The 15,000-nt window shown below is 41.7% G+C and overlaps 1 protein-coding gene across 2 annotated transcripts in view; it reads left to right on the top strand.

The window, feature by feature from the left end:
• The window catches only part of jmy (junction mediating and regulatory protein, p53 cofactor), a 29,969-nt gene extending 15,493 nt beyond the window's left edge, over window positions 1-14,476 (top strand). The window contains exons 3-11 of one of the 2 annotated variants that reach the window (XR_014031954.1): window positions 1,877-2,027; window positions 5,192-5,361; window positions 7,176-7,341; window positions 7,436-7,632; window positions 8,042-8,107; window positions 9,985-10,071; window positions 10,917-11,433; window positions 12,714-13,257; window positions 13,649-14,471. Coding sequence is in view for 1 of the 2 variants with exons in the window: in XM_081390918.1 (XP_081247044.1) it covers window positions 1,877-2,027; window positions 5,192-5,361; window positions 7,176-7,341; window positions 7,436-7,632; window positions 8,042-8,107; window positions 9,985-10,071; window positions 10,917-11,433; window positions 12,714-13,012 (1,653 nt within the window). In the remaining variant the exon portion in view is untranslated. Of the gene's footprint in view, window positions 1-1,876; window positions 2,028-5,191; window positions 5,362-7,175; window positions 7,342-7,435; window positions 7,633-8,041; window positions 8,108-9,984; window positions 10,072-10,916; window positions 11,434-12,713 lie in introns of both variants that reach the window. The other variant, XM_081390918.1, reaches the window with a different exon arrangement.
• Window positions 14,477-15,000: the final 524 nt, after the last annotated feature.

Below are 15,000 nucleotides of genomic sequence, written 5' to 3'. Positions count from 1 at the left end.
GCTGTTCTCTGTGTGCATATATATGATATTATATTCCGTGATCAAAGCTGAATCTATATGTTTTATCTTGGTTGAGAACCGCGGATCTACAGAGACTCCTCTGTGCTGAACTCGTCTCACATGTCTGATTCATGTATGGACATGCGATACCCACACTGCACCTCTCTGGTCACCTGACACTCGAGCCCCCATAATGCCTCAGTCACTCATTCAGCTCCTCATGCATTCATTCATGCGCTTCGGTGGCCATATGTTCGTCTGACTCTAAACACACACCTGATGAAACACACACACACACACACACACACACACACACCTGATGAAACACACACACAAAAAACATCACACACACACACCTGATGAAACACACACACAAACCAACACACACACACACCTGATGAAACACACACACAAAAAACATCACACACACACACACACACACACACACACACACACACACCTGATGAAACACACACACCTGATGAAACACACACACCTGATGAAACACACACACAAACCAACACACACACACACCTGATGAAACACACACACAAAAAACATCACACACACACACACACACACACACACACACACCTGATGAAACACACACACAAACCAACACACACACACACACACACACACACCTGATGAAACACACACACCTGATGAAACACACACACACACACACACATACACACCTGTGATCAGCATCTGTCATTCCTGCAAATTACGCTTCATAACTGTCATGTAAATGTGTTTATTATGTATAGATTACAGTTCAGAGATCTGTGTGTGTGTGTGTGTGTGTGTGTGTGTGTGTGTGTTCAATATAAAAACCCATAATTCAGACAAAACGCATGTAAATGTGTGCAGTATTTGCATGAGTGTTTGTGTGTGAATGACGAGGGGTTATAAAGTGCCACTGATCTCAGAACACAAACCTGAATTGTCAGTTTGTCAGAAGGTCAACCGTAAAAACGGAGTGAGAGGGTTATTTGCATACAGGTGTTGTGTTTCTGTGTGTGTGTGTGTGTGTGTGTGTGTGAGAGTGTGTTGAAGATCTCTGAAGACTCAACTAGTCAATCTTAATGAAGTCATGCTGAGTCCAGCACACAGACACAGACACACACGCACGCACACACACACACACACACACACACACACGCACACGCACGCACACACACACACAGACACACACACACACACACACACACACACACACACACAATTTAGTGTTCAGGATCAGTATTAAAGTGCCCCTATTATTCTCCTGATGTAGTTTTGGCGTCTCTTCAACAGGTTCTCACGCATCCAAGATTAAAACACTGTAATGTCCTCATAATCTCCACTGCAGCGTCAGCTCTTTACTCTCAGTGTCTGAAACGCTTAATTTGAAGATTCAGGCTCTCTAAGCTCCGCCTCTCTGAGAGCTGCTCTGCTCTGATTGGTCAGAAAGCAAACTCTCATTATCATATCTGACTCTCAGCTCTTGATCACAGTGATACGAACAGTAACGATGCCGTGAGTTTTACCGTATCGATCTCAGAAAACAGCGTCTTCTCCACACGAACAACACGAACCAAACTCCTCCAGTCTCAGATACACTACAGTGTTTGAGGGCGGGGCCAAGAGACGCTGCTCAACCAATGAAGACCACAGACGGGCATTATCAAGATTAGCTACAAACCGACGCAGGATCAGCATAGCTTTAACATTCATAAACAGCTTTATTACACATGGTTTTGGCTACATCACGCAGTGAAAGCGTGCTTGCCCTGTTTATGAGTAGCAAACTCATCATCGTGCACGTGGTTACAGCAGTGATGAGGATGTTATCTGACCTGTGTGTGTGTGTGTGTGTGTGTGTGTGTGTCAGATCTCGCTGCAGACGGAGCGTCTGGGCCCTCGGCGCGTGGACTCGTTACGCAGGGAGGATGAGGACTGGCAGAGGAAAGCTCACGCCGCTGTGCTCTCCATACAGGACCTGACCGTCAAATACTTCGAGACCACCGCACGCGCTCAGAAGGGTGAGTCACATGACCACCGACGAGTCACATTACCACCGGCGAGCAGTGGTGGAGGAAGTACTGAATCTCAGTACTTTAGTAAAAGTACAAATAACCAGAGACATATTTACTTTAGTAAAAGTAGAAGTACCACAATGAAAACCCTACTTAAGTAAAAAGTAAAAAATACCTGATTTTAAATGTACTTTAAGTATTAAAAGTAAAAGTACTTGCATAACAATTTATTCTCTTAATGTCTATATTCTAATAATTAGGGCTGTAACAATATGCAATATGAAACCGAAATCGCGACACTCAGATCCACGAACCAGCGTCGCGGTGTGAGAAGGCAGCATCGCGACACACCCCTTATTTGAAGTTAACATCATACAATACATAGACCTACACCACAAAACTAGTTGAGGATAAATTCTTTAAAATTGGGCAATTCCAGTGTTATGGACGTGACATTTGCAGTAAAAACTTGAAATATAAATTCTCAAAAAATGCATTTAATAGGATACATATTGAAACTGTTTATATATCCATACTCCCTTAATAAAGGAGTCCAAACATTAGAAAAATATCAGTCTACAGACACATGCGTTTTATATTTAATATGAGGGAAATACACATCCGTAACGGACGTGACACAAAAAAATCTTTAACTTTTAGGTGGCAAAATATTTTTTAGTAATTCTGTGAATTACACTGCGCAAACCAAAATTAATACTACCCACCGGATGAAGAAGGTTTGGCTCTCCACAGAACATAAAATTTTCATTTCATTTTTTTCATCTTTTGTGTTCGCATTTATGAGGAAAAAACAAAGTTACGGAAGTTAACTTAACTTACAAAGTTAAAGTCACTAAAAGACTGCTTTAAAACTTTCACAAAGACCTCAAATGGAAAGCACAAAGCCTTTCTTTAAAGTGAATTTCCTTTTGTATTAATTGTATCTTAATTTTAATCAATGTTTCATGAACCAATTGCCTGGATTTAATAAATAAGAAGTAAATATAGTAGACAAGAGACAATCACGACACGGAGGCGCCGGCGCGTGAACTGGAACTCGCCTCATAAATGAACCGAGACTCAGTGTATAAGGGAGCCTACTCGCCTCACAGACCTGAGAAATATAGCTATAGAAAGCTTGAAATGTCCACTTTTAAACAGAACAATTCAAAATGAAAGAAAAACAGACTGCTCTCTGCTTGTGTAATCCATATGAAATGTGCATTTCTCTCAGGCTCTCTCTGGTACTGCGAAGATCGCGAGTCAGCATTGTCAACTTCACCTTTGCAGCCGAAACTGACACAGAAAACACTTGTTTATTAATAAACAATTAAAATGTCTCCTTGCTATATTTTACATATTCATAATCATTACTTTTCCCAGTTCTTTGTGACAGCTTTTAGGTGCTTTATTGGCAGCGCCACCCTTACGTGTTTCATGAAAGCATCAGCACCGTAAACATGGAGATTTATTTCAATCCCTGTTTTGGCAGGGGGGAAAAATGATCAGAAAATGTAACGAAACGTTGTAGAAATGTAGTGGAGTAGAAAGTATAATAATTGCTGCAAAATGTAACGAAGTAAAAGTCAAAAGTATGCACTATTGATTCTATTTAAGTGAAAAATGTACTTAAGTAAAGTAACAAAGTATTTGTACTTCATTAAATTCCACCACTGCCGGCGAGTAACATGACCACCAGTGGCTCTTAACTGTCAAAACACCTCTCAAAATACTTGCCACTGATGCAAAAAACGCGGAAAAAAATCGAAACCGATCCGAATTTTTTTGTTTCGGAGGCAGTGTGTAAACGTGATTGACACAACATGAGGTCGTTTTTATTTTTTAACGTGCGAAGATTTCGGACTCTGTGTGCAAGGACCTTCAGTGTGAAACATGAGACCTTTAAATCTGGTTCTCAAGCAGCAAACGCTTTCTTCTTATCATCACAAAATGTATCTATATTATGGTCCAGCTTTAATCTCCTATAAGATATTATAAACATTAACATCATGATTTTCTGTAAAGCTGCTGTGAAACAATGTGGTTTCTATACAAATACAACTGACTTGAACTGGACTTCTAAAAGGGCCGTAAAATGATTTAAAATAAGACAAAACAGCTAAAACTCAATGTAAGCTGAAGTCGTATTTCTTAATTTAATGTTACATTTTATGTTGTTAAGATCTAAAATATCTTTTTTTTGGAACCTTGTTTTCGCCACGAATTAAAAAGTTTTTTAATCTCAAAATTCTAGATTTTTTTTCTCACAATGTCCTTTTTTATTTTTATTATGCAGCATAAACAAGCTCCTATATTTTAAAGTTATGAAAAGTCATGTAAATTTATTGGTAATAAAAAGTTAACAATGAAGAAAATTCAGCTATTGGAATTATATAATAATGTTACGACATTGCCACTCCTAGTTTCAGTAAATGAGCAGCTGTCGTTATAGAGGAAGGATCTGAGATGTTCTGTGGTTCTCTAGAGATCGACCGATTCCATTGTATCCAAGTGCACAGTACGAGATGGCTGAGACTGCTGGCCTAACGCAGAGCGAGAGCGCCCTCTAGAGGCACTGACCCTCGTGTGTTTAACACGTGAAACTGCACGGAGATCACAAGCTGCGACGCGCAGTTAAAACACCGACAGCGAGACGGGATGAAGACAGAACACGAAAGTACATATTGCCATATCATTATAAAGTAATTAATTTGTTGTTGCACACGTCATGTTTATTTAATTTAGCACATTTCAGTTCAGCACTGTTTTACTTGGAGTGTTATGTTTGTTTTTTATCCAGTATCCATTTTTAAAAATATCGGTTAATCGGTTATCGGCGTGTACGGTCAAACCCAGTGATCGCTATCGGTAAAATCCACTATCGGTCGACCTCCCTCTCTCTCTTACACACACTCTCTCTCTTACACACACTCTCTCTCTTACACACACTCTCTCTCTCTCTCTCTCTCTCTCTCTCTCTCTCTCTCTCTCTCTCTCTCTCTCACACACTCACACACACACACACACACACACACACACACACACTCTCACTTTATTGGCATGGTGAAAGAAATCTTTACATTGCCAAAGCATTCATTACACTATACAATAAAAATAAAAAATTCTCTCTCTCTCTCTCTCTCTCACACACACACTCTCTCTCTCTGCAGTGATGTTCGAGCGCATGCGGGCCGACCAGAGGAAGTTCGGGAAGGCAGCGTGGGCAGCGGCTGTGGAGCGCATGGAGAAACTACAGTACGCCGTCTCTAAAGAAACACTGCAGCTGATGAGAGCCAAAGAGATCTGCCTAGAGCAGAGGAAACACGGCCTGAGAGAGGAGGTACACACACACACACGCACACTCTCACACACACTTGCTCTCTCAGATGCAGGGTCTCACACACACACACACTCATTCTCACACAAACACACACTCACACGGTCTTCTCTCTCAGATGCAGGGTCTCACACACACACACACACACACACACACACACACACACACACACACACACTCACTCACTATCACACAAACACACACTCACACGGTCTTCTCTCTCAGATGCAGGGTCTCACACACTCACACACACACACACACACACACACACACACTCACTCACTATCACACAAACACACACTCACATGGCAGGGCTCCAGACTAACTTTTTTCACCTCCGTCCTGGAACCGTCCTGAAAAACTATTTGAACCGTCCTAAAGTGAATGTCAACCGTCCCAAAATAAACATGTTGTTTCTTTACTTTGTTTTTATCATCTATAGTTGTTAGCTGTTAGTCACATAATAAAAACACCATTAAAATGTTTATGATATATATTATTATATTTATTTAGCTCCATTCAAAGTAGTTATCTGTAAACAGGTAAAAAACAGATTTAATAAAAAAATAACAGGAGTTAAATGCTTTTTTGTATTCATGCAGAACAAATCTTTTTTTTTTTTTTTTTTTTTTTTACATATATGAAAATTAAGAGAAAAATACATACAGCTCAAAACGTTTTTGAGTTGGTTGGATTAAAAAATAACAAATAAATACTGGTGACTACATATCTCAAAAATATCATCATTCTTTATTCTTTGAAGCAGCAGACATATTTATTTGTATGAATTAAATATAATGAATCCTTATTAAAGCTATTAGTGAGCAGTGAATGCTTTTCTCTTTTTCTTTTGTTGCTTGATCAATTTTAAGGACACAGACCGCATTAGGTTTATTACGCACTGTCACTTTAAGACATCGGATCATGTCCAATGACATGCGGATCCAATTTAACTAATGCACATCCAATACACTCAAAACTGTTCAAGACATAACCACCATAGTTTACGTGAATACTCTCCAAAACGGATATTTCGACTTAATGTTGTGTGTATTTGTCCATTCAGACACGAAAGAGAGCTCAATTCAGTACTCGCGCGCTGTATAGGTGTCTATGTGCATGACTGCACGCTTCGGGTCGGGTGTGTGCGCACAGAAAACCGTACCGAATAGAGCTCTTTTTTTTTTGCGTCGTCACTCTTATTCAGATCTATATGTCTGCTCTACTCATTCTCCCAGACGTTTACATTTTTTAACGTTTTATGAGACATGCAGCGCATGTCAACCCGTGTGCCGCTGGGTAGATCAGCACGTTACAGTACAAATGTGCGCATCTACCACAAACGCAGGACATCAGTTCTGACTGGATCGCTTCCCTAATCGTCACTATCTAACATTTTTGTCTAGTTTTTATTCGTTGACGAAAATGTCAATAGATTTTCGTCATAGTTTTTGTCATTCAGAACTAGTTTTTATTTAGTTATCGTCTCGTTTTCGTCTGTGAAAATAAGCCATGTGATAGATGTACCGCGAAACCGCGCGAAACAAGTCTCCGGGTGAGTAGTCGGCCAGTGATAGTTAGTAACAGCATGAGAAGACGCGCTCCGTTGTAGTCAGCGCTTGGTCGGTTAATTTTGGCATTTTCTAAGCAAGTTACCCTAATAAGCTAGTAATAAATGAACACACATACAAAAATGTCTTTCGTCCTGTAGGCGTCCTGGAGAATATTTCTGTTCGTCCTAAACACATTTTCTATCGTCACCAGGACGATAGGACGCCGTTAGTCTCGAGCCCTGCTCACACGGTCTTCTCTCTCAGATGCAGGGTCTTCAGGACGGTGAGGATGCGATGGTGCGTCTGGATCATCTCGAGACGCTTTATTACGAGCTTCAGCTGCAGCTCTACGAGATCCAGTTCGAGATCCTGAAGTACGAGGAGCTGCTGCTGACGGCACAACTGCAGAGTCTGCGCAGACAGATGAGCGGTGTGTGTGTGTGTGTGTGTGTGTGTTAGTGAGTGAGTGTGTGTCCTCACGCTGCGGCCGCTCACCCTTCATGCCTGTGTGTGTGTGTGTGCAGAGAGGCAGGAGGAGGTGGTCTACTATGACACGTACGAGAGCCCTGACGCCATGAAGGCCACCGATGACCCCACGACCCCTGTGACCCCTCTGACCCCTGCGAGGGAGGACGAGGCCAGGCTTCAGCAGAGGTCGAGGCAGCTGGAGGCTCGCAGGGGTCGCATCACCGCCAAGAAGGCCTACCTCAAACACAAGAAGGTAACACTCAAACACAAGAAGGTAACACTCAAACACAAGAATGTAACACTCAAACACAAGAAGGTAACACTCAAACACAAGAAGGTAACACTCAAACACAAGAATGTAACACTCAAACACAAGAAGGTAACACTCAAACACAAGAAGGTAACACTCAAACACAAGAAGGTAACACTCAAACACAAGAATGTAACACTCAAACACAAGAAGGTAACACTCAAACACAAGAAGGTAACACTCAAACACAAGAATGTAACACTCAAACACAGGAAGGTAACAGCGAGACTCTGAATAGTGTGTAAGATTGCGCGCGCGTGTGTGTGTGTGTGTGTGTGTGTGTGTGTGTGTGTGTGTGTGTGTGTAACACTGAGCTGATCGATTACACTGATCCGTGACGCTCTGTTCTCAGGAGATCTGCATCTTCAATCACATGCAGAAGCGGCAGGGCGGCGTTTCCCAGAGTGCTTCGCTGCAGGTGCGAGTCCAACATCACAGTCCTCATCATCAGGGGGTGTCCGTGCAGTCATGACATAATATACATAATAAGTTAATAAAACATGCTTGAAATAAAAATAGAATGACAAGTTAAATTAATGTCTGTAGATCAAAAGTTCATAGACAAACAGTATATATTTAAAAAGAGAAAAGTTTTGGAACAAAAGTGCAGATATTTTACTCGGAAGAAAAGGAGATCCGGTCTATTTAAAATGCGAATAAAATTATAACTGAGTAATAACTGATGTTTTGTTTTAAAAATAATGTGTAGTTTTCATAAATTTAGACTGTTTTATGGGTTCGGGAGGAATCTCATGTATCTCAATAAGATTTCTCATAAATATTGATAAAAATATATGTTTTCTTAATTAATAAATAGAGATTAAAATAAGTGACAAATAAATGATAACATGCAAAACTTTTGTGCATTCACTCATTACTGATTACTCAGTTACTGATCAGATACAATATGCTTTTTTATAAGCTTATATTCCACCGGGTCCAGGAATGTAAAGGTGTGTTTTTTTGCGCTTTCCATTATGCCGAGTTCAGACTGCATGATTTTAGCCCCGATTTCGGCTCGGCGACAGGTTTTGAGAAATCGCCGACAAATGCCCGAAATCACAGGCAAATCGGTGCTCGTTCACGCGAGTGACAATCACGCAGTGTGAATGAGCAAAGACGCGATCTGAGAGAATCACCGACGAGTCGCCGACGCCCGTGAGATATTTGGCATGCTAAATATCTGGACCTGTCGGCGATTCAAAATCCTGCTGTGTGAAAGTGTTCTGACTGAAAACTACATCAGCGATGACCGATAGCCAATGAGAGAGCAAGATACAGAGCAGCGGGGAGTTCGGGGAGGAGTTATAGACCACAATATCAGTATTTTAATAGATATATTTACAATTATATCAAACAGAAACAAAGCACAAATATTTGCTTGACCAGCAGCAACAGCAGCACATTGCAACATTATTTATTTACCCCCAACTCTCTTTGCAGAACACACAGTCCTTGCTCCCCTTGTCTTCCCAGCCATTTCCTCACGCATAATGTTTTTCTTTTTCTCCTTTTCGCTGCAAATCAGTGCACAGACAATTTGGATCGCAAGCTTCTTGCAGGCTATCATTTTTAATAACAATTTCAAACTCGCGCGAGAACTGCGGTCTTACGCACGCGGGATTTTGCGTTATTTCCTTATCACTTCTCGCGTGTGTTTGGTTGCGAAACGTAGTTTGCGGACCAGACAGAAGTTGTCGGCGATTCTTCCTCCTGAAGTCATGCAGTGTGAAACCTCCTGTCGCCGATGCATCGTGCAGTGTGAACACACCAGCAACTGAATGTTACCCTGGATAGTCATGCAGTGTGAAAAGAACAGTGACCCGACTACTTTGAAAATCGTGCAGTCTGAACTCGGCATTACCAGTACCAGCTCAACTCTACTCGACTCGGCTCGCTTTCCGCTCCGTTTTCCATTGCAGATAGTACCTCCACAATAGTACCTGGTCGTCATAGTGACGACGCTGTTTTTGCTGTTTTTTATTCAGGATACTCCGTCTGGCGCGTGCAATGATGACGCAGTGAATAGTGACGATTCGCTCTGACCAATCAGCAGTCTGCCGTGTTTTCACGTCACATTTTAGTATCGCCTCAGCTCGCTTAGAACCTCGGCGGAGGTGGTACGAAAAAAAGTACCTGGAAGCAGATACAGGATACTTTTACACAGTGGAAAACCAAACAAAGCCGAGTCGAGGCGAGCTGGTACTGTGTAGTGGAAAAGCGCCATTTAATGCATTAGGAGGGTTGGGTTAGGATGATTATGGCGATGGTGAATCAGCTGATGTGTGTCCGCAGGAGGAAGAGGAGGAAGAGGAGCAGCGGCTCTCCAGAGTCAGTCAGGAGAGACAGAAGACACTGGATCGACTGCGCAGCTTCAAACAGGTCAGACAACATCACGATCACAGATCAGTCTCCGTCAGCGAGTCTTCAGCTGTTCATGGAGTCTCGTTCTGATAACTGTTAATGCTAGTTAACCCTGAAGACTTAGAATATTTAACCCTCATCCTTCCCTCGTGTTGTGTGACACATCTTTCCCTCGCGGGTCAAAATGACCCGAAGCCCTAAAGTTATAATTAAAAAAAATAATAATTTTGTCCAGAAAGCTTATTTTATTTCACTTTGATAATATTTTGCAATGCAATTTGTTTGGGAGATTTTTTTTTTTTTTTAGTTTATTTACCTTTAAATGACTAGATTTGATAAATAAATAATAAATAAATATTAATTTAAGCACATTCCTCACTTTCTTTCAACTTAAATTCAAAATAACTCACAATTTCATGCTTAACCCTTTTAATTCAGCTCTAAATATCTTAAATTGTGTGTCTTTGCCGACCTCTTGTGAAAAAATAATAATATAACATGATATTTCTTGACTCTAGATGGCCTTATAGCTCTATATGAAGTTTTAGCATTTTTAGTTTGAACTTTGAGCATTTTTAGGTTTCTCTATGTGTCCTGAAGCATTCCTCGCATTACATGCATTCCTAAGAGGCTCAAATTGACCCGTGAGGGAAGGATTTATTACTTTTTTAAATTTCAACCACAACGTTCCTCGAATCCATAAAAAATGTTGTTTGTGTCTCATGCTTCAAGTGCGCTTGCCCCCTCTGATGAACACTAAATGTAAAACAGAAAAGAGTTTCGGGTAAAGGATGAGAAAATAATTTGGGTAATTGAAATGAAGCTGTCCATGAGATTCTGATGCTGTGATTGGTCTCCTGCAGCGTTACCCGGGTCAGGTGACTCTGAAGTCCACGCGTGTGCGCCTGGCTAACTCCAGGAAGAAGGCAGGAGCGAGCGCTAGGCCGGAGACGCAGGCCGCTAGCGTTCAGACGGACGACGCTCCGGCTCCGTTACAACATTCGTCTGGAGCGCCGGAGCTCCTCAGACCCGACAGCTTCCTGTCTCTGCCCCCGATGGGCAGAACTATCGCCGAGGCCCCGCCTCCTGTGCACGCATCACTTCCTCCTGCCCGAGAGCTGTTGCTGCTGGACTCCTCCACCTCGCCCATCTCCCCTCCTCCCCCTCCCCCTCCACCTCCTCCTCCTCCTCCTCCTCCCCCCTCTCTGGAGGAGACGCCCAGCGCCGGTCCGGCTCAGACCCGGAGCCCCGTACGCCAGCCGGAAGCGGACAGTCCTCTCGGGCCGTTCACCGCGCGCTTCTTCGACAGCAGTCAGCTCCTGAACGCCAGGAAGAAGCTGAGGAAGACCTCGTCACTGGAGTCCAACCAGTGGAGGAGAGGTGAGGTCACTTCCTGTCACATTCCACACTCATTCACGCATCATTAAGCTACACCGTTGCTATTGTTTTGAATAATCGACCTCTAGTGGCCAAACTTACATACTGTGCCTTTAAATCTTCAAAGAAGTGGAGGAGTGGTGAGGTCACTTCCTGTCACATGGGTTGAACACAGGCGAATATCGTCTGCAGTTAGAGAGCTTGCGGTTTAGATAATGGAGCACGCATCACATCAAACATTGGTCATGTGATGCGTCACGTGACCTACGCGATCACCCGAAGGCGGACGTTAAACGTAATTTTATCATATCATATCATAACTTTAATCATAAAACAGATATAAATGACAAAATGAAAGGAGCGGCAGCAGATATAAGCATAATAAAAAAGGCTCATCCATAAACATGATTTCCATCGGCGGTGGAGGTGTAGACAACAACTCCCATGATTCCACACTCATTCCACAGCTACACCTTTGTTTTTGTTTTGAATAAGCGACCTCTAGTGGCCAATCTTACATCCTGTGCCTTTAAGTCTTCAAGCTCAAGAAGATGCGCAAGAGACTTGATGGACTGAACGGACTCCTCTCACACATTCAGTGTTTGAATGGAAAAACACACACACAATTATCAACATGCCCGTCTTGGCAAGAATTACTGTAAAACAACAGGGAGAGATTGTGATGCGTGTCAGTATACTGGATTCGTGCAGCAAGTCTTCCGCTTTTAATAAGAATCAATGTATGTTTCACTAATACAGTGAAGATTTTGCAAAAAAAAAAGAAAAAAAGTTGCAATTATGAGAAAAATGATAGAATTATGAGATAAAAAGACAAAATTGCGAGAAAAAAGTCCAAATATGAGCTGAATAAGCGTTATTTCTAAGCGTTGAATAAGAGATTTGTAAGTGTTTTGTTGTCGGCTGGTCATTCTGTGTGTGAGAGCACATGATCTGAAGTGTTTCCTCACCGTAGCGGCGTGTTGTGTCCTCAGCGAGATCCCCGATGGACGAGGTTCTGGCGTTCGTGAGATAAAAAACGCAGTTGCAAGAAAGAAGTCAATTAGAGATAAAAAGTCACAAATGCAAAAAAAAATTATAATAATTGTGAGAAAAATGATAGAATTATGAGACAAAAGTTCAAATTGTGAGAAAAAAGTCCAAATGTGAGCTGAATAAGCGTTATTTCTAAGCGTTGAATAAGAGATTTGTACGTGTTTTGTTGTCGGCTGGTCATTCTGTGTGTTTTCCTCACCGTAACGGCGTTGTTGTTGTGGTGTCCTCAGCGAGCTCCCCGATGGACGAGGTTCTGGCCAGTCTGAAGCGCGGGAGTTTTCACCTCCGTAAAGCCGAGCTGCGGGTTCTGGCGCCGGACCCGGACGAGGACGACGAGAACAACATCTTGGCTCAGATCCGGAAAGGCGTTCAGCTGCGTAAGGTGCGGCGACACGAGCGCGGGTCAGGCCTGGACTCCAGCGACCCGCTGACCCGCTCCATCCACGAGGCCCTGAGGCGCATCAAAGAGGCCTCGCCCGAGTCCGAGTCCGAGGACGAGACCACGCCCGGCGCCGACTGGGACAACTGAAGCCTTCAGCACTCTCACTCTTCATCTGTGTGTGTGAGTGTGTGTGTGTGTGTGTGTGACAGCAGGAGCAGAAACCGGCGACACTAGCGGACCAAAGTTTGGACCAATTATGATGTTTTAGTGTTTCTGAAAGAGGCACCAAAGCTGCGTTTGTTGATCAGAAATACAGTAAAAATATGAAATATTATTCCAGTGTAAATCATCTGTTCTCTGTGTGAACATACAGTAAAGTGTAATTTATTCCTGTGATCAAAGCTGAATGTTCAGCATCATTACTCCAGTCTTCAGTGTCACATGATCCTTCACAAATCACTCTAATATGAGGATTTGATGCTCAATATGATTATTAATGTTTGTTTAAAAGTTTGGGGTTTGTCTTAAAAGAAATTAATACTTTTATCAATCAAGAATGCATTAAATTTATCAAAAGTGACAGTAAAGACATTTATAATGTTACAAAATATTATATTTCAAATAAATGCTGTTCATTTGAATTTTATATTCATCAAAAAACCCTAAAAAAATAAAGTATCACCGTTTCCACAAATATTTCAACATTGATAACAATCATAAGTGAGCATCAAATCCTCATATTAGAGTGATTTTTGAAGGATCATGTGACACTGAAGACTGGAGTAATGATGCTGAAAATGTACAGGAATAAATGACACTTTACTGTATATTCACATAGAGAACAGATGATTTACACTGGAATAATATTTCACAGTTTTACTGTATTTCTGATCTAATAAATGAGCAGAAGAGGCCCTTTCAGAAACATGGATGGATCTGAACGTTTGGCCGTTACCGAACACAGCGCCTCCTGCTGTTCATCAGCGTTATTACGTTTATCTGCTTGTAGCTTCATTTATCTCGCCGTATGAATTAACTTGATTTATTACTGTAATGTTTCCTGTGTGTCCGGCACTGAATCATCTGTCAGGCCTGTAGTCTGTAATGAAGGTCTCGTGAAAACCACGTTTACCCACAATGCTGTTCTGTCTGCAGCCATGACGAGTGACACTGCAGTGTGTTTTTTACGTTTTTCATCACATGTACTGTATTTAGCTTTTGATATTATTTGTTTTAATCACATTAATTGTTCTGTATGTTCTATGCATTCTTACCTGGTCAATCAGAGCCGTTTTCCCGCCGAAACACTACAGTCGTGAGCGACCGTGAACACGTGATCGTCACTCCACATGTGCAATATTATATTAGGAACTGAACGCGTGTGAAACAGAACGCAGATCCAGCGCATGTTTGCCTAGAGGACACCTGTATTTATTGAGTTCAACTAAATATTTAAATATGTAAAGCAATATCATAAAGTGTACAATGATTTTTTTTTTTATTCCAATTTTGCTTTTACTCTGCTTTTCCAAACATTGTACTCCTAATAGTTATTTTAAATTTGCATTTTGACCCTTGCGTAAATAAAGTTTCAAAAGAAATTGTGTTTTTTTGGGCTTGTTTGTGTCATTATTCTGAGTTCAGTCAATGACACTGTCTGACCACTAGGCGGCGCTGACGTCACCAGGGGGCGTGTCTGAGCCGACATTCGGGTGACATCACCGTTAGTGCTCATGAATATTCATCTACAGGTGAACAGGCTTCATTTCTTCACCTTCAATCTAAATATCCATTTGGCAAATTACAGTGATAAGTAAAACAAGTTTTATATTGAGCTTTTAAAATATTCAAACTATGCAACATGTATGCAAATTTGCATATCATTCCAGAATAATCAAATACATCAATATTTTAATGTAAGCCTGATTTAGAGATTTACTCGATCCAAACCTGAACATAAAGCAGAGGTTTAGCAGAATGTTCAAGCTGCTCTTCTCCAGAAACATGAGGATATCATATCTCACCATATGATCTGTGTGAGGTCACATGACGGATCCGTGAGGAACAGAGGAGAAGGAATCGCACGCAAACACGCCAGGACACACTCCCCCCCGAAACCAAAGAATAACACGAGT

This window comes from Scardinius erythrophthalmus (assembly GCF_964197995.2).
Source record: "Scardinius erythrophthalmus genome assembly, chromosome: 17".
In the NCBI taxonomy this organism is placed as follows: domain Eukaryota; kingdom Metazoa; phylum Chordata; class Actinopteri; order Cypriniformes; family Leuciscidae; genus Scardinius; species Scardinius erythrophthalmus.
Note: the sequence above shows the minus strand (reverse complement) of the source record. Positions and strands in the feature narration are given on the sequence as shown.